The sequence below is a fragment of the Lontra canadensis genome, unplaced genomic scaffold, assembly GCF_010015895.1.
Source record: "Lontra canadensis isolate GAN:19392208 unplaced genomic scaffold, GSC_riverotter_1.0 scaffold30, whole genome shotgun sequence".
Classification (NCBI taxonomy): Eukaryota; Metazoa; Chordata; class Mammalia; order Carnivora; family Mustelidae; genus Lontra; species Lontra canadensis.
Window position 1 is genome coordinate 16,140,624 of NW_022631024.1, and position 19,593 is coordinate 16,160,216.

The 19,593-nt window shown below is 57.0% G+C and overlaps 1 protein-coding gene across 2 annotated transcripts; it reads left to right on the forward strand.

Moving 5' to 3' along the window:
- Positions 1–247: 247 nt before the first annotated feature.
- On the forward strand, positions 248–18,657 carry AIF1L (allograft inflammatory factor 1 like). 2 transcript variants are annotated; one of them, XM_032866105.1, is made up of 6 exons: positions 248–403; positions 580–641; positions 11,327–11,393; positions 13,214–13,255; positions 15,448–15,610; positions 18,386–18,657. In XM_032866105.1, the coding sequence occupies exons 1-6, from the start codon at positions 373–375 to the stop codon at positions 18,471–18,473; spliced, it is 453 nt and encodes a 150-aa protein (XP_032721996.1). In that variant the 5' UTR covers positions 248–372; the 3' UTR covers positions 18,474–18,657. The 2 variants fall into 2 exon arrangements, with proteins under 2 accessions (XP_032721996.1, XP_032721995.1); XM_032866104.1 differs by lacking the exons at positions 248–403; positions 580–641 and adding an exon at positions 5,117–5,250.
- Positions 18,658–19,593: the final 936 nt, after the last annotated feature.

The window sequence follows — 19,593 nt, forward strand, 5'->3', positions numbered from 1 at the left end:
GCTGATCCTCTAGGATCCCAAGTGCCTCCCCGCTTTCTTTCTGGGGACATCGCGGCCCGGAGCGGGGAAGGGGCCCGAGGAGGTCCCGGGCCGTGCATTTTCCGCGCCCTCCACCAGAGGGGCGGGCAGCGGGCGCGGCGTCCCGCATAATAGGCGCTTTGATGCCGGCGGCCGGGTGGCGGGGCGGGAGGGCCCGGGGCGGGGGGGCGGGGAGAGGAGGGCGGGAGGGGTGTGTCCGGCCGCCCGCGCCATCCCTCCGCCCCTCCGTCCCGCCGCCACACGCCGCCGGAGCTCGGACCCGGCGCCCGTCCCTCCTCGTCGTGCCTCGCCGCGGCCGCGTAGCCCCGAGCCGGCGGGAGCCCGGTGCTCACCATGTCGCTCGCGCTCAGCAACAGGTTCCAAGGTAGGCGCCGCCGTCCCCGCGCTGTCCCGCGCCCCTGCCCCACCCCCCTCACCCCGGCGCGGAGTCCCCCGGCCCGCCACCTGCGCGCGCCGGACGGACCGCGGGATCCGCGGCTCGAGGCCCGGGGAGACCCCCGCCCCGCCCAGCTTCCCGGGCCGCCTCTTTGTCTCCTGCAGGAGGGAAGGCGTTCGGCTTGCTCAAAGCCCGGCAGGAGAGGAGGCTGGCCGAGATCAACCGGGTAAGCGCGCGCCGCCCCGGGTCGGCTTGCGAGTCGCCCCCAAATATCCCAGCGCCCCTCAGGTCCCGCCCCCGTCTGCGAGGCTGCGCCTGCCGCAACATCAACCCCCTTCTCTTCCTCCTCTGGGCTTCCCCGATCTCCTCCCCGGCCCCCGCCCGTGCCTCCGACTCCAGGTAGGTCCCCCTCCACCGCCTCCGCCGCCTCCACCCAACTTGGCTCCCGCGGCTCGGGTTGCAAGTTGTTACTCTTAGACTAGGGAGGTGGGGCTCTCCCGGGAGCTTTGATGCCTCCGGGCCCGGCCTCCCCGGAAGCCCGCCTGGGACCAGCGGCGAGAATTGGGTCCACGGAGGGACCCCCGATGTCTCTGAGCCGCCCCTCCTCCCCGCCCCCGGTAGTACATCCGCGGGAGGGAGTGGAGGCCCTGAGAGGCTCGGTGGCTGCCCCGCGATGGCCGGGCAAGTCCAGGTGGGGCTGATTTTAGAACCGGGGATCCAGACTGCCGCGTGGGTGCGCCCTCCCAGACAGAAAATGCAAGGCCCCTCCCCCACCCCACCCCACAACTCTTTTCCCCTCCAGCTTTTAGGAAAGGTTCCCTGAGACGCTTGATGCTTTTCTTGCTGGACCTCATGGATTTCTTTACAGAAACCCCGCTGTTGCTGGGTGTACGATGGTGCACAAACATTTGCTTAATGGCCAGGTAAATTCTAGAAGATAAGGAAAAGTGTCAGGGCCTGCCTGGATTGACCAAAACTCAAAGGCAGCACAACCCAGGGTCTGGGGTCCCGTGAGATCTGGGCTCAGGCGCGGCCTCCATCAGGAATCCCCATCTCAGAACAAAACTGAGGCCACCTTGAGGGCTCAGAGAGAGAAAATATATAGTGTGCGTGGCCCAGCACCTGGCAGGAGGGCTGACTTCTGTGGACCGTGCTAGAGTTCTCTCCTAAGGTAGACACCTCCCAGATTCCCTCCCAACAGGCTGCAGGGGTGTCCCCACTGAAACAAGGCTGGGCATCCCCCCTGCTGGCTCCCTCAGCTGCTGGGCACCCAAGGTCCAAGCCCAGCTCAGAGTCCCCAAGTGAGAAGCTGGTGACGGTCAGCAGGGTCCGGGTCAAGGCTGTGTGGAAGTGGGTCCAGGGGCTGCGCACGGCCGTCCTATTTTGTAGTATTTCTTCTCGCCTGGGCTGGCAGTCTTGACTTTTTTTCGGAGTATCTGGAATGAGGCAGCTTATCTGATTTCATTCTGCTGGCTGTAGGAATCCCAAGCAGGGCTCTGGGGACCCAGGGTCCCTCCAAGTAATCTCTAGTCCCTTCTGTGCCATCATCACCTGCCTCTTGGGGCCATCCTGAGCATAGCTGGGAGGGAGACTGGTCGTGTGGCTGGGGCTCTCAGGGGTCCAGGCTGCTGGGTTCCTTCCCAGTTTACTCTGCAGCCAGCCCGCCCTTGGTCTTGGTCTTGGCTGCTCTTGCCCTCTGGACGGAAGCCTGGAACCCTGACCTCATACAGCCCCCTGGGCCACTTGACAGGGTGGGTTCCAAGCCGGCTGAATCCACCCACAGTCAGCAGGACCCTGAGCCAGAGACAGCTGGAGATGGGGGAGAGGGGACTACGGTCAGACAACCCACAGTTGCTGAGAGTGTGTGAGACTTTCATGCCAGCCCTGCCCTTAGTGGGGGGCAGTCGGAGGGGTTTGTAGGAGTAGGCTACCTGGTGGTTTGGGCGGTGGACTGGCTTGGCTTAGAAGGGGGTGGGGCTGTGGCTCTCAGGGGGCTGATCTGGACAGTGCTGGGACTGGAGAAGGTGAACAAGAAGGGGCCATGTGTCACCACCTTGGGACCCCAAAACCCAGAGAGGGCAGGCAACTGGCTAAGGCCACACAGAAGCCGTTGACAGAGCTTGTCATCTAATGTCCTTTGACTGCCCAGAAGCTATTCTGATCCCTGCCATGGGAACCCAGCCTACTGTCTGGCTGCTGGATCAAACCAGAGGAAGGGGACTCCAGGATCAAACCAGAAGTTTGAGCTGTGTGCCAGCCCCCACCCCCGCCTCACCCACCCAGGAGGTCAGGGGTGGTGGTGCAGGGGTGGGCAGAACGCTTGCTGGCTCTGTGACCTTGGGCATGCCACTTGAGATAATAGCATTTTGGTTGCGGTGATTTTTCAGGGAGATAATCCTTGTAAAGCACACAGCTTTCATGGTCCTTGTCATCAGTTTGGTGCTTACAGATGCAGGGAGCAGAATCCTAGGAGCAAGGTCGAGTGCAAGCCACAGCCCATGCTGGCTGCTCAGCGTGGGCCGGACCCTTCCACAGAGCAGAACCTTAGGCCTCCCCGCCTCCAGAGGGAACAGAGATCCTCGCTCTGTCCCCACGACAATCAGAGATGACCAGACAGGAGCTCTTTGTAGACCAAGGGAGTCGCTCTGTTTGAGGGTCTGAGTCTGTTTCACCCATGACCGTGACCACAGCAGACATTCCCTGGTGTGCGTGGACTCTAGAGGGAACCATGTTGGCAGCCCAGACTGGCTTTCTTTGGGGTGCAGCTTCACTGCCCCCACTGGCACAGAGCTTCTGGGGGGCCGGATGGAGCATTTTCCCATGGGCCTTGTGGAGGCAGGAGCCCCTGGACTATGGGGCTTCATGACTCACCGGCTGTACGGGGCTGAGCACCTCCGGGGCTGCTGCCCAGGGTCGAGCCCAGCCTGGCCGGCAGCTCTGGGGGCTTCTCCGGGCCAGCACCCCAGTTCCCTCTGGAGCTTTCCCCTCGCCCCAGGGCCAGGCCAGCTTCCAGGGAGGGCAGCTCAGTCTTCGCTATTGTTGTTAATAAGGGTCAGGAGCCAAAGTAGAAAGAGACTTGGGTGGACCTGGAGGTCCTGGGGGCCTGCATGGAAATGCATTCTTTTTGGTTTTGCTCTCATTTTGTGATCATTTTCTGAGCGCTTGGCAGGAGCCGGGCAGCGTGCCAGGAGCACTCTGGGTGTTAATCTCATGAAATGCTCGCTCTCCTCTCATGAGTGTCTATTCCCATTTTACAGAAAACAAGACTCGCAGGGGCTGAGTGAACTACCTGAAGCCAGCCTCCCTGCCTTTGCCGTGCGTGTGCATGTGCGCGTGTGTGTGCGCACTCGCGTGTGTGCGTGCGCAAGTGTGTGTGGGCGTTCTCAGCACTACTGAAGCAGGCAGGACCTGAGCCCGCCTCCTACTCCCCCCCACATAGTTGACATTCCCTGAGCCTTGGTGGCATGGCAGGTGACCCCGGGCCAGCCAGGCCTGGCCTTATATGGCAACGGGACAGATTCTCTCTGCAGCTTCCCACAGGGACACAGAGAGGCAGTGGGGCTGGGGGCTGCCCCGCAGAGTGCCCTCACCCTTGGGACTGAGGAGGAGGAGCCCGGAGGACGACGAGGGCTGCATCTCGAACCAGCCAGGGGCCGGAATCTTGAACCAATAACGTGGGTCGTGCCTTTGCCCCATGCCAGGACTTGCCATCATCACAGTGACCCTCTGGATGGAGCGCTTGACTAGACAGATGTGCAGGAGGAATCTCTAAATATCACCGTGGGACAGGGATTCCTCAGGCTCATGTTTTAGAGATGAGGAAACAGCTCGGTGAAGTCACCTGCCCAAGGTCACCGAGCCAGGAAGTGGCAGAGCTGGGATGCTGACTCTGACGGCTCCCGTGGCCTGCCCAGGACCCTGTCTGCCAGGTGGCCACGGCTGAGCTGGGACACAAGCCTCTCCTGCTTAGGTGATAAGGATCTCTGGCTACTGTCCCGCCTTCCCAGCCCTCCTGGGTCGAGTCAAGGGCACTTGGCATTCCCTGCAGCGTTCAGGGGCCTAATGGTTATTTCAGAGCCCACACACCGTCTGTACTGGGAAGAGCTGGACAGGGCAGGCTGGGGCTCTGTGCCCTGATGTTATAGGTCCCCTGTCCTGCCCCAGCATAGGGGACCTCTGAGACCTGAGCAGGGCACGACGCAGATGTGTCTCTCTCCCTGCGTACCGTGTGCCACCCTGCCTGTCCCTGCCCGGGTGAGTGAGCCCAGCTGGCCTCACCAGCCCCCGTCTCTCTTGCTCTTCCTTAATATATTATAAGGGAGATGGTGATAAGTGGCCATGTGAGCCCCCGAGGATTCAGTGTCCACGCAGGTACAGCCGGGCTCGACCTTGGCGTGGCCGTGTCACAGGAAGCCGGGGATGGAATTTCTGTCAGGGCCGCTTCATTTGCGTTGTCTGTGGGCTGTTTTTCTTCGGCTGCCCCATCTGCTGGCAAGGATGCTGCATCCAGATGAGGCCTCGGAGCCACCATGGGCAACATGAGCCTGTTGTCCTTGTGGGGGCACCTTCCAGGCTCCCGCAGCATACCAGGCCTCAGGCCCGGCACGGACCTGGCACTGGCCCTTTAAGAGCCTGTGGGTGGTGTCACAGCCATCTCAGCCCCGGCCCACTATGGTGCTGCCTGTCCTTGGGGGTTTTGCCCAGGGCTGCAGCCACCAGCTCCTTGGATGGCCTCCAAGATGGTGATATCTCCCCGCCCCAAAATTCTGCTGCAGCTGGTACATAAGGACAAGGACGGAGGGCCGGGAGCGAGCATCCGGGAGCAGGTGCTAGAGGTACCAGCCCGGAAAGAGAGTTAAGGAGGGGAAGTGGGGGAGGGGAGAGCAGGCAGGTGGCAAGGGATCTGGAAGGCCGGACACGGCAGGGGCTGCCAACCTCTGCTGGTCTTGGAAATATTCCCTTCCGGGCATAAGTGCCTAGATGGGGCTCCCAGGGACGGGGGGCGGGTTCTGATGTGCATCAGAGGTTGGAGAGGACCAAGAGAGGCAGCAGCGAGCGGGTGTGCCTGTGGGCACCGTCCCCTGGGGCTGAGATGGGAGCACTCTGTCCTGTGTGGATGGCCCGTCGCTGCCAAGTCTCCCGGGTGTCCAAGGACAAATCAAAGTTTGCCCTTGCAGAGGGATGGCCCGAGGGTCAAGGCTTACCAGGAGGACTCCGTGGCGCAGTGTGGGACAGAGAGTTGTGGGTAGGTCTCTGCCCTTCCCCTTCTCATGTTGATCTCTTGGTGAGGCTTGGATTTGGTTGTAACTGCTTACGCTTAGTAAATACGCTAGGAGCCAAGCTCTCCCTATGCAGTTAGCTCATTTAATCCTTACACCAACCCAAGGAGGAGGTTCTATTGTTATGATCGCATTTTACAGATGAGGAAGCTGAGGCCCAGAGTGGTAAAGCAAGTTGCCCAGAGCCACAGAGCTAGCAAGTGCTGGAGCTGGGATTTGAACCCAGACCACTTGATTCAACCTCCCTCCCCAAGCCCTCTGCCCCTCACACCCTGCCCCTGGGGACTTGATGGAGGTCTCCTGACCACTGTGGCTTGAGGCAAGACTTTCCCTTCTGGTGCCTCAGTTTCCCCAGCAGCCCTCATCCCTGAAGGCCCTGACAGCAGTTTCTGAAGATGGAAAAAATGGTCTTTGGGGACAGGGAGTTGGAGTGGGAGAGGGGCATGGGGGTGGAGGAATGCATCCACATACTCTCCCGTCCCCCTAGAGGGCTATTGAGTGGGTCCCTGGCCTCTGAAATAACCTCTTTTTGCAGCAGCCTAAGAGGAAAGGTAACAGTGTTGACTTTCTTTGCCCAGAAACCTGTGGCCAGACCACCCTCTCCTTGTTTGGGGCAGGGAAGGGTGTGGGGCGGTGAAAGTAGGTACACGTTGCTTGAATTGTTAAGACTTTGTAACGTTGAGCAGGTTTTGCTTGAATTGTTAAAACCTTGTAACGTTGAGCAGGTTGAGCAATGAATGTCTCAGCACCTCCATTGTCCCGTCTCTCCAGTGGGAATACCCGGAAAGGGGAAAGAGAAACCGTATTCAGCTCAGGTCGGGGGAGGGGGTAATGATGTTCTGGATGGCGAGCTGGGGGGTTGTAAGCAGACTGTACTCATTTAAGTGTTTGGAGGTCCCAGTAATAAACAGCCAACATTCATGTAGTGTTTACTAGGGAACGGGCACTGTACGAGCACTTACATGTATTTGTGGCTCGCTCTTCTCTGCCTGGGGACCCAGAGACAGGGCAGCTGTGGGTCCTGGAGTGTGGACACACAGGATACCTGCTCACTGGGCATGGCTGTGCCCCCGAGGCTGGACAAAGATCCCGGGGAAGGGGGCGGGGGGGAAGGATGCCTGGAAGTAGGGAAGCTGTGGGCTGTGCATGAGCAGGAACCAAGAATCCAAAGCTTGGAGCCGGGGCGGGAGCTGGCAGCCCCACCAATGGAAACTCCTGTTTCTGCTGCCCACCTGCCCCCTCCCTGGCACCCTGCCAAAGGCCTGGTCCGCACAGCTGCCCTAACCCCCACCCATGCCTGACTGGGTCAGATGCCTCTCCCAGCCCTGGTCGCTCTGTGGCTCAAGCCCTTGCCATTTGGGGCTCTAAGGAAAAATGAGATTCCCCATCTCTGACCCCTCCAGTCTGTGTCGCACGCGTACATGTTTGCAAAGCAGCCCCACCGTGTCTGGGCTGAGAGTAGAGAAAATGATTCTGGGCTAAATGCCAGGCTTCTCCAGTCCCTTGGCCGATGTTTCCTGAGCACCTACTGTGTGCTGGGCACTGCTGGGTGCTAGGCATCTCTGGGGCATGAGATAGTAAGCTCATCCTCCTGGCACCTGTGGCCCAAGGCTTGCCTCCCCCCGGCCTCCTTCCAACAGCCACTGCCGTGGGCCGCTTGGATTCCGTAGCTCCGTGCAGGGAAGGAGCCCAGGCAGCCTTCACTGTGGACCTGAATCCCAGCTCGGGCACTTGCCGGCTGTGCTGAGTTGAGCAAGTTCTTTATCCTCCCTGGGTCCCGGGTCTTAGTTCATTCACTCAGCCTGCACGTGTTTCCTGAGCACCTACTATGTGCAGCCTACACTGTAGTGGGGGGCGGGCCGGGAGGCAGACCCTAGACGACACCCTTCATGGGCATCGTGTTGTGAACTGTGTTAGCAGATGATTCGTCCCGTGGGATAAAAGGGGCTGCACAGCAAGATAAGGGGCGTTGGGAGTGGAGGCGTGGGACTGCAGCGGGCAGGATGGATGGGGTCTGCCCCTTGAGAAGGGGAGAGTTGAGCCAGTGCGTGAAGATGGTGAGGGAGAGAGCCACGGGGCCAGGGGCTGGGGCGGTGGGCAAAGGAGCGCTGCAGGGAGAAGGCATAGCCAAAGGCGAAGGTCCCGATGTGGGAGGAAGCCTGGCATGGGGGGAGCCCCAGACAGGGGGCCAGGGTGGCTGAGGCACTCATTCTAGCCGCGGGGGGGCCGGGGGATGCGAACACCAATAAAATAGCACATTAGGTGGTCGGAAGTGCCAAGGAGAAAACTGGCTTCGGTGGTGAGAAAACAATAATCCTGCCCCCCCCCCAACCACGCCAGCCCAGGGGTCGGGCCCAGTGAACAGAAGCCACTGCCTGGTTGTCCTGTGATTGTCCTTGTGTGGTTTTTCTCCAAGACGGGGCCTGTGTCCTACCCCCTTGAGCCCAACCTTCCTGGGTCTCCACAGGGGGTTGGTACCTGTTGGGGACAGGCTCCGGCTGGTGCAGGATTTCTGGTCGATCAGAACGGGGGAGCTGGGAGGGCCTCTAGGCCTCTCACCAGAGGTTCCCGGATATTGGGCCTTGCCCATACCCTTGTGCCTCCCACGTGAAGGTTTTCTGGTTCCCGAGATGGTAAAGCTGAGGGAACATGGGGGCGATGCGGTGATCTGAACATAGGCTAAATGGAATCCACTTAAAAATTACGAATTCTGGGGCGCCTGGGTGTCTCAGTGGGTTAAAGCCTCTGTCTTCTGTTCAGGTCATGATCTCGGGGTCCTGGGATTGAGCCCCGCATCGGTTCTCTGCTCAGCAGGGAGCCTGCTTCCCCTCTCTCTCTGCCTGCCTCTCTGCCTACTTGTGATCTCCGTCAAAGAGATAAATAAAATCTTTTTTAAAAAATTATGAGTTTCCTGGGCGCCGAGGTGGCTCAGTTGGTTGGGTGACTGTGTTCAGCTCCGGTCACGATCCCGGAGTCCCAGGATCGAGTCCCGCTTCAGCTCCCAGCTCCATGGGGAGTCTGCTTCTCCCTCTGACTTCCCCTCTCATGCTCTCTCACTAAAAATGAAATCTTTTAAAAAGTTATGAACTTCCCACTTTCACGAAATATCTTTAATGAGAGAGAGAGAAAGGGGAGGAGCTGAGGGAAAGGGACAAGCCAACTCCGTGCTGAGTGCAAAGCCCGCCATGGGGCTCGATCTCAGGGCCCCTCGATCATGACCTTGAGCTGAAACCAAGAGTTGGACGCTCAACAGACTGTGCCACTCCGGCGCCCCTGGAATGTCCTTCTTTGAACTCGTGGCAACAGTCAGTGGTGATTGTGTATAGTCTCCACTTGGCAAAATAAAACCTTGGCAGCCCTATCTTAGCACCTCCCTCTATTTTTACTTTTTTGGGAAGTGTTTCCCTTCTGCAGTATCTCAAAGTCTGGGAACCACTGACTGAGGAACCTAGTTGTCCCTCTGCTGTGCAGACCATGGGACCTGTGACCCCAGGAGGCGTCTGGTTTGCTTGGGGCCACAGACAAGAGTTAATTGTCCTACTTCGGGTCAGAGAATGGGGTGGAGGGTGGAAAAGAGCCACGAGACGGAGCCAAGAAGAAAAGTCCTGGACAGAGCCAGCTGGGAGGAGGGTAGCCCAGCTCTGGCTAAGTGGGGGCAGGACACTGCATGGCATTTGGTAACGAGGTCCGATGTGTGGCCGATCCACATGGTGGGCCCTGGGGTGGCCCCGTGGTTGCTGCTGGAGGCCTGGACCCTGGAGTCCTACAGACTCGGGTTCCAAACTGAGCCTGCACCCTTCTAGCTCTAGGACTTCAGACAGGTCATCTAACCTCTCTGGCAGGGCCGTTCCTACCCTAATGAGACAGCACAGTGCCCTCCCAAAGCAGAAATCCTGCACTGACCAGAGCCTGTCCACAGTAGGTACCAATCCCCTCTAGGGATCCAGGCAAATTGGCTTCAAGGGGTAGGACAGAGCCCCCAGAACCAAGGAGGGGAGCCAGACTGGCAGGTGGATATCTCCTTCTCTGTCGAAGGGGGTGAGTTAATGTGGAGGTCGTGAGCCTTGGAAGGGATCACATTGTCCTCGCTCTTAGCCGTGCCGCTGCTTCCTGAGCTCGGACGAACACGCCTGGCACGGAGCTTTCACAGTGGGTTATCCCCGTCAAGGGGCAGGTGCCCGAGGAGATGGGTACCCTTGTGCCCATTTCACAGCTGGTGAGGAGGGGACTGAGACCCAAACCCAGAGTACTTTATCTTCAGTTATCCTTCTATTCGTTCTCCTACATTAAAGGGGGGTTTACACGGCAGGCTGGACAGTCTTATGTCCTGGGAGATGCGGAAGTACAGACTCAGGGGTCGGTTGGTGGGACATGCCCACAGGAATTTAGAAACAGATGGAGTGGCAGGTCCAGATGACGTTTAACGTCATTCTAAACACAGGCTTCTTGTCATTTTACAGTACAGACCTTACTTCCCTGGTCTCACCTGCTCCCTTGATGCCTCAACCAGAGCTGTGTACCCTGTGGTCCCTCAGAAATGGGCGGAGGGGGCGATGCCTGTGTCCGGTCTGCTCAGTAATGAGGAAAGCGAGGTCCAGGGAGGAGAGGGGATCTGTGGAGTCTGGCGCTAGGATGGGAACATGCCCTCTGCTTTCCCATCTGAATACAGGCTCTAGGGCGGCTTGAAGAGCGGCAACAAGGCACTGGACGCTATGCCCAGCATAGCAAGTGCTTACTAATTAGCAGCATTTTGTTCTGAAGCCTGATGAACGGCTGCCTCCCGCCCATCTTTAAGTGTCGGGGTTAGGGATGCCAGCTCTCCGGGAGTCGGAGCCGAGGTGAAGCTCTGCCTGGGTGGCCTCTGTTCCGTCATCTGTAAAATGGGAGTAATAATAGTAGCTACCCTGTGGGCCCACTGGGAGAGCCCAAGAGATCATGCGGGTCAGTGTTTCATTCTGGAGGCTGTTGTTCGTGTCCCGTGCCCCTCCCCCTCCTGCACATCTGCTTCTGAAAGGCATCATTTGAGCGGAAGGTGGCCCTGTTTTACAGCTGAGGACACAGACGAGAGAGTAACCAACCTCCCAAGCAATATACAATCATTTTCTGGCTAGCGCAGATGCTAACAATGCACTAGCTGCTGTTTCCTGAGCACTTGCTGTGTGCCAAGAGTCATACGGACACTCGCCTTGGATTCTCTTACAAACCTGAGGAGTGGCTGCAATGACTGTACCCATTTGTCAGATAAAACCATAGAGGAATAGGGAAGAATTAATAAGCTTGGGTCACGCACTTAGGAAGTGAGTGCTGGAAACCAGGCAGCTTGTGTGTGGGGCTCACGGCCTCATGGATCTTGGAGCTGGGGTGCCCTGGGGGAGGAGGGCCAGTCCCTGCGCTGGGAATTCAGAGGCTGGCTGGAGGTGTTTAGGGCAGACCCTTCCTGCCCCAGGGGCAGGTTCCTGCAGATCTGCCTCTGGGGGTTGATAGGAGGCCAGGAAAAACACTAGAGCCTCCTGTGCTTCCCCGGCCAAGCCCAACCACCTGGCGTGGGAGCAGACACCAGGACTGTGGGCCTAAATGACAGTGGGCTGTGCCTGCTGACCTGGGACTCAGCACTGTCCTTTCACTTTCAAAGGAGTTTCTCTGTGACCAGAAGTACAGTGATGAAGAGAACTTGCCAGAAAAGCTTGCGGCCTTCAAAGGTGAGCCGGGGCTGTCTGCCCTCCCCTTCCCCGGGAGAGCTGGGCTGGCCCCCTGGCACATAGGATTCCTTACCCCACAAGGCCAGCCTGTGCCCCCCTGTTTCTTCCAGAACGCCCTCCTCCTGGTGGGCTGTGAGATGGGGTCCCCAGCCACGGGCACAGGCACTGGCCCCTCTACCTGCCTCCATGCCACCCCAGGCCCCTCACCCTTGCCCGAAGCCCCGCCACCCCACCCCACCACGGCTGCCTGACAGGCGGGGCTCAGGCTGGCTCCTGTCCGCTGCTGCCCAGGCCCTGCTTGCTCCCGGGGCCCCAGCACACAATCAGCCCTTTGTAGCAGCCCTGGCCTCTCCCCTCCGTGGGGGAGCGGCTCAGGAGCCCCTGTGCAGAATGGACGTTTGTGTCACCACAGTGGGGCAGGGGGCAGAGTTTCTGCCCATTGAATCCCAGCAGCACGGGATGAAAAGAAAACAGGGCCGGGGAGCCCGCGCGGGGAGGGGGCGGCATAAAGGTCCCTCTGTTCCGGGCCCTGGTGCTTGGTTCCCAGCCAGCAGCTCGAAAGGAGAGGAGCCGTGCACATAAGGAGCCCAGCAGACCCACCTTTCCTGCCTGGGAGATGCTCTCTGCGCGCAGGGAGCCCTGGCCGCTGGAGGACCTCGCCAGATCGCCTCGAGGCCGCACCCCCTCCCCCTCCCCCCCCCCAGGCTTGGCACTGTGGACGTCCTCCTTGCTCCAAGGCGAAGAGCCTGCCAAGTACTCCTCACACCGCTCCCGGCTTCGTTGTCCTCAGGCAGGACCCCGATGGCAAAGCATTTGTTGAGTGTTGACCTTGTGGGAAGCACTTCGAATGCTGTGTCGTGAGCTCCCCAACTCCTCCCAAGTCAGCCAGGAGGGAGACGAGTGCGACTTTGATTTATAGATGAAACAACTCAGGCTCGGAGAGGTGGGGATCCCTTGTGTGGGGTCACACGACCTGCCTATGGCAGAGTTAAAGGCTTGATCACATGTTGGTCTCTCTCCAAAGTCCCCTGCTCTGAACCATTATGCAATGGGGCTGTTTCCATTGAACAGAAAGAAGTAGTGGGATAAACCACCCCCCCACCCCATCCCTGCCCCGTTCCACCGACCCCTGCCGCCTCCCCTAGGAGAGCCGTGCAAAGGTGAGGGAGGACAAGGCTCTTTGCCTTTGATCAGAGAGCCTTAACTCAAGGTCTGTAGGTGAGGTTTGATGGGGAGGGTCTGTGTACCCCTGGACATTGTATGTGCCACTTTGGGTCAAGGGCAGGTTCATGGCATTTCTCTCGGGAGAGCACCAGATTTTCAGTGGTGCCCGCAGACACCCCCACCCCCAAAAAGTTCAGAACCACAGGGATTCCTTAAACTGGTGATTCCCACACCTGGATCAGAATCACTAGAACCGACCAGTTCCTCACCTCACCCCACCCTTCCTAAAGCCACTGCACCCATAGATCAGGGCCTGGCAATCTGTTCCAGTCACTTTGGAGTCACTGTGACACAGCCAGCTCATGCTGGCGGGAACCTGGGAGGAAGCAGCTGGGAGGAAGCCCCACTTCAGCAGAAGGCTACAGTGGCCCCCTAGACCCTTATACCATGGCGCCTGTGGGAGAGGGGTGCAGGCAGGGTGAGCTCTTTCTCCAGAGACAGTGGTGGAGATGATGGGACTCGTGTCTAGACCCCGAAGTGAGGGTGTGAGGAGGAGGATGTGGGCTCCCTGGGGACACGGCCTGTTGCCTTCGAGGACATCTCTGGGACCCTGCTTCGGAGCTAATTAATCCCAGTTTTTGCTCTGTGATTTCCAGAGAAGTACATGGAGTTTGACCTGAACAATGAGGGCGAGATTGGTAAGTGAGGCCTCGACTGTGCAAGGGGAGGGTGTCCCTGCTGCGGGGAGGATCTGAGGGTCTGGAGAGACCCGCTGGGCCGTCTGTGTGGGGGAGGGGCACACACCAAAGCTCCCCGGATGGGCCAGGCCAGCCTGCCAGCCTTAAGCCTAGACCCACTGCCCCCAGACTCTTCTCCTCACTGCTTCCCTCCCACACAACTCCCCGCACACGTCTCAGCCTTCCACGCCAGGTGCCACCCCTGCCCGGGGTTGGAGATGCTCAGGCTCTTGACGTCCGGGTCCCGGGGGACTGGCGGTTCCTTTGTCCTTGCCTTTGTACGCTGGCCGGCATTGGACATGGTGCTTCTGTGTACGTAGCTTCCCTCCTCCAGCAGATCCTGACTGTATCGTGTGGTCCTGGCTTGGGGGTGACAAATGCCTGTCCCATGGCCCTTGGGTCCAAGACCATCCCTTGACCTTCACGAGTAACGCTATGACATGGTCAAGGCCGGCTTAATTATCCCCATTTTACAGACGAGGAAGCCAGGCTCAGCAGTGTGAACTGACTGGGTTGGGGCACATGGCGGTCAAGTGGTCGGCCCAGGGTCCAGATCCCAGCCTTTGGTTCCCAAACTGGCTCTCCCTTCTCCGTCTGGCCCTGAGCTCAGTGTTGCGGCCTCTGTGCTGTTTCTACTCCTCCGTCTTGTCTCCGTCTTCTCCTTGTTAAATATTTTTATCCTTATTTTCCTTCAGGAAAAAAAAAATTGGGGTTATCAAACTAATACATCTTCATCATAAAAACTTTTGGAAAACGCAGTAAGGCACAAAGACGAAAATAAGTCAGCCACAGTCTTCCCTCCCAGAAATAACTGCTGTGAATATTTTGGTTTATATTCTCCCACCCTTTATTCTAATCACAAATGCTCTTTTATAACCGTGTTAGAACCTCGTTTTAAAAAATAATATATTGTGAGTGTTTTGACATATGATTAATTTTTCTTTTGAAATATAATTAATGGCTGCATAATATTCCATCACGGGACGGACCGTAACTTACTTAGCCAGTGTTTTAATATTGCGCATTTAGAAAGCTCCAATTTTAACTACTTTGATAGTCCTGTGAAGAGCGTCTTTGTACGTGAATCTTTGTCCAGATCTCCGATTATTTCTTTAGAGTAAATCTTGGGAATTGGATCTTCTGGGTCAAAGACTTTTTTGAGGCATCTTGCCAAACTGCCTTCCAGAAAGATCTTGCCAATTTCAATCCTGGCCAGCAGCATGGGGGGGGGACCTCTAACTTTTCCCTGCAGAGGCCTGCCTAGTTTTCTTTGAAATGCCCTGGACATTCTGGCACCTGGGGGTCTGGCATCCGTCCTGCCCATCCTGCCCTCGGGTGAGCTGTCGTGCCACACCCCTGGCCCAAAAAATCGGCCCCCTGTCCTGCCTCTCTCCCACCACCCTCTGCTGACCCATTGTTCACAGAACAATCTGGAGGAAATTGCCTAAGATCAGGGGAGCAGGGAGGTCAGAGGCATCGATTCTACAGAGAGTAGTGACTTTTTGGTGCCTCCCTTGTTTTTCTTGAATTTTGTTCCTTTGTTGGTTTTCCTGCTCTGCAGGATATTTTTGGCTCCCATGCCCTGTGGGCGAGGCGGGAACCCTGGGACTGCCGGGTGGGAGTGGCAGGTGGAGAGAAGCTGCTGCCCAGCACCCTGCAGGATGGCTTTCCCTGCCTTGGGTCAAGCCTACTCCCTGACCCCACCTTGCTGGGCAGTGGCTCCCCGGGGAGCTGGAGCAGCCGGCACACAGCTCCCCCGGACCTTGGGGCGCAGCAGACCTAACAGACCCCTAACGGCCCCATTGCTGGACACCTGCTTTGTGCTGGGTACTTCTTGTGCATCGCACCCTCTCAAATGATCCCGTCAACCCATTTGATGGCTTATGGGAGCAGAGTCTCAGAGAGGTTAAGTAGTTTGCTCCAGGTCCCACAGCCAGAAAGAGCAGGACTGGGTTCCAGCCCAGGTCCCTGTCCCTAACCACTACCCTGTACTACCTCTGAAGAGAGCAGGGACGGTGTGATGGGTTCACCCGCCGGGGAGGAGAAGGGCCCTGGACTGTAGTCCCCGGGCAGGGGCTGAGAGCCATGGAGCTCTACCTGCTTCCTGGCCCGCAGCCTGTCTCCGCTTAACAGATCTGCTTTTCCTCTCGCAGACCTGATGTCTTTAAAGAGGATGATGGAGAAGCTTGGGGTCCCCAAGACCCATTTGGAGATGAAAAAGATGATCTCAGAGGTGACAGGGGGGGTCAGCGACACCATCTCCTACCGAGACTTTGTGAACATGATGCTGGGAAAGCGGTCAGCTGTCCTGAAACTGTGAGTACCCCCTGCCTCTCCCGGGGCCTCCGAAGGCAGAGTCGTTGTGCGTGGGAAGGCCTCAGCCCAGCCAGGAGGGAATGCCTCGTGGGACCTGCTGGACACGAGGGGCTTGATTTCTCTGAACCCGATTTCCTCATCTGTCATGGGCACATTAATATGTACCCAGAACTTTCCGGTAGAATGAGTGCTCAGGAAGCAGAACGATGGCGGGGATGATGAATCTACCATGTGGACACCTTGAGGGGGGTGGGGGCTCAGTCGGTTGAGTGTCTGTCTTCGGCTCAGGTCATGGTCCCCGGGTCCTGAGATCAAATCCTGCGTCGGGCTCCTGGTTCCGTTTAGAATCTGTTCTCTCCCTCTGCCCCTCCCCCTGCTTGTGCGCTCTCTCAAATAAATGAATAAAATCTTAAAAAAAAAAAATCTACTGTGAAACCTTCTGAGCCTGGGTTTCCTCATTTGCAAAGTGATTCTACTACCCATGAGGCTGTGGAGAGCATTATATATTTAACAATTGGCTCTGAAGGGAGGCAGAGTTCAAATTTTGATGCGGTTGCTTGCCCCCTAATTGAGTCTGGGCAAATCCCCTTTGGTCCCGGGCCTTAGTTTCTTGGTTTGTAAGCGAGAGATGATGGTGAGTCTCTTGTGTGAAATGTCGTCCCGAGGGCTTATGGTGTGACGCATATGAAGGCCGCAGCCCAGTACCTGGGTCTTGGCAAACACCTGGTCTGTGGTGGCCAAGGTCACGCTTCCCAGCCCCTGCCCCCGCTGCAGAGAGATACCCTGAAGAATTTCTGGTTTTGAACGTACGAATGTCAAATATACCTGCCTCATTTGTTACAAAGGGGGGAGTCGAGGCCCAAGGAAGCTGAGGACCTGCTCATGAGCCCCTGGTTCAGCCTGCAGAGCTTCTAGTGTGAGGAAGGGGTGGGGCAAGCGGTGTGGAAAACCGTCCAGGTCAGACCACAGTACACCTGGGATGCCGCGTGCCATAGGTGGCAGCAACGGGAGTGTTGATGATCTCAGAAAACACCCAGGATTTAGTGCATTTACTCTGTGGTCGGCTCTGGTCTACCCAGTGACCCCTCAGATGTGTCATTTATTAATTCAGCAAATATTTATTGAGCACCAACGATGTACCAAGAATTATCCTAGGTGTCAGGGACACAGGAGTTGTTGGCCTCATGGAGCTTATAGTCTCATGGCAAGAGACAGGTAAGAACAAAATAAAAAACCCAAGAAACTAAAACGCCAGATTGCCATGGTGTAGCACCAAGAAAACCCAAATGGACAGAGGAACAGAGACGGAGGGGATAGTAGGCAGGGAGGATCTCATTGAGAAGGCAACACTTGACCAGAGCCTCGAGGGAGAGAGATGTTAAGAGATGAGTCATCCGAAGGGGAAAGCTTTCCAGGCAGCGGAATAAGCAAGTGCAAAGGCCCTGAGGCAGACTGCTTGTGTGCTCAAAGGAACAGCACAGAAGCTAGTGTGTCTGGCCATCAGTGAGTGCATGGAATGAAGGATGAGTTTGCAGACCAGGTGACATGGGGCCTTGTGGGTCTGGGTCCCACTCAGCATTTGGCACTAATGTGAAGGGATGCCATTGGACGACTCTAAGCTAGGGGCTGACTTTTAAAAGCCTCTGGCTGCAGCACGAGTGAGAGTGGCAGGAGGGAGGCTGTGCAGGCAAGAGATGAGGCCACTTGGCCTGGAGAAGCTGCAGTGAAGGTAGGCAGAAGCTTCTGGAATCAGGAATGGTTTGGGAGACAGAGCTGGAAGGTTTGCTTCAATGCCCAGATATGTAGCGGAGAACAAGGAGTCAGATGATCCCGATCTATTTGGAGTGAGTGATGCTATTTACTTTAGGGGGAAGAGCAGGTGGGGGAGGCAGGAATTGGGAGCTGAGTTTTTGAGGGATTAAGTTGGAAGTGTCCTTTCGACATCCAAGGGGAGAGGTCAAGGAGGGCCTTGGGTGTGCAGATCAGCTTGGAGGTAAGCTGCTTGTGGACTGTCACCCTTTGGATAGGATTTATAGCCAGTGGACAGAAAGAGCCCACCCAAAGGGTGACCACAGGAAGAGTGGGGGTACTCAAAACAGCTCTAGGGTTGTTGGCCCTTTGGGCATCCTTACTTCCAAATGGAAACTGAGCGCCAGTGGGGTTGTCCTTGAGTTACCAGCTGGGAAATAGTAGGGCTGGGATTCAAATCAGGCTGTTTCCCTTCAGAGGCTCCATCCAGAACCCCTATCCTCTACTTCCAAGATGCTACCTTGTTTTTTGAGAGAGAGAGGGAATGAGCAAGGGGACGAGGGAGAGGAGGGAGAGAATCTTAAATAGGTTCCATCCCAGCGTGGAGCCTGATCCGGGGCTCGATCTCATGACCCTGAGATCATTACCTGAGCCGAAATCAAGAGTTGGACGCTTCACGGACTGAGCCACCCAGGCACCCCAGATGTTACTCTTAAAACCTTGGGTGGTTTTTGAAGATCTGAAGAGGTTTTGAGCAGAGCCATGACCCAGCCTAGCTCTGCCTTTAGGCAGCATGGGTAAGGGAAGATGCATGGCCTCGAATACAGAGATCTTTGTACCTCAGTTTTCTGTTCTGTGAAATGGGACTAGCAGCCCCTTCACATAGAGGAGATCCCACTGGAGAATGGATGCAAGGGCATTCGGTTGAGGACCCTGCAGACATGAGGGCTGGGATGATCTCTCCCTGGATGAGGGAAAGAATCCTAATCCTGCCTTTTATTTCCCCCCCCTCTGTCTCCAAACCAGAGTCATGATGTTTGAAGGAAAAGCCAACGAGAGCAGCCCCAAGCCGGTTGGCCCCCCTCCAGAGAGAGATATTGCCAGCCTGCCCTGAGGACCACCATCTGCACCAGCTCCTGTTCCTCTCTCCTGCTCTTGCTGCCCTTCTTGATTCATCGTGATTTGTCTTATTTGTTTTGTCTGGTCGTCGTGCGTTTGTTTCGTTTTCTATCAGCAAAATCAGTGATCTCTTTGTAAAGCACAAATTATCTGCCTTAAAGGGACTCTGGGCCAGGGAATTCTGTGCCTTGGGGACCCTCCCTCTCGTCTTCCCTCCTTCCCCCTTCCCTGTGCAGAAGGGCTGACATCAGACCAAAACCTGGAAGGGGCGGCCAGGACAGGGAGACTGGGAGACTGTGATCCTCATGCTTGGAGCTGGCACAGTCTGTCCTTCTGGGGTCCCTGAGCTAAGTCCAGGCTTGCTGGCCTGGCCCTGATGAGGGCCACAGCCCCCTCTCAGAAGATCCTAGAGTGGGAACCATACTTTCCTTGGACAGCTCCGTGGTTCCGTGCTCTGGACTCATCTAGAGCGTGACCACCCACTGTCCCACCTCCCCTGCTGACGCCCTCCCCCATGCCACACTTCTCATCCTCAGGGAGGTGACAGAAGGAGAGAAGAAGAGGGGCTTGGCGATCTGAGCCCTTCAAGAAGGTTCCAGAAGGAATGCTCTGGTCTTGCCCCACAGCCACACCTCTACAGGCATCTCGGAGGAAAAGTGCAGCCCCCATGTCCTTTGTGGGAGCAGCAAAGGTCTTTAGGGGTGGAAAGCAGGCGAGGGGGCTTGGGAGGGGTGTCTGTTTAGTCTGGTGCCACCTTTTGGGGAGGATGCTGAGGACAACAGAATAGGAGAAGGAGGAATAGAGTGCTCACGGCAAATAGTCAGCACCACTAATAAGCCAAGACCTGATAGATGGAAGTTTCCTTTCTGATCCGGATCTGCTTGAAACCTGACTGTGCTCCCCCATTTGCCTTCCTGCCATACTCCGCTCATTCATTCATTCATTCATTCACTCATCAGTCATCCAACGGATATTTATTGACCACCTATTATAAGCTTTAAGTCCCCCCACTTTGTCCTGACATGTGCCTTGCCCTCTAACCCATCTCTCCATTTCCAATCACCCAAAAGCTCAAGCTTGGGGATTGGATTGGGGTCCCTTGTGACGGACTCCCA

Coding starts and splice junctions, on each gene's coding strand:
- AIF1L (XM_032866104.1), top strand. CDS start 5,143: ATGGCCTCCAAGATGGTGATATCTCCCCGCCCCAAAATTCTGCTGCAG. Junction 11,394..13,213: donor AAAGCTTGCGGCCTTCAAAG/GTGAGCCGGGGC, acceptor TGTGATTTCCAG/AGAAGTACATGGAGTTTGAC. Junction 13,256..15,447: donor GAACAATGAGGGCGAGATTG/GTAAGTGAGGCC, acceptor TTCCTCTCGCAG/ACCTGATGTCTTTAAAGAGG.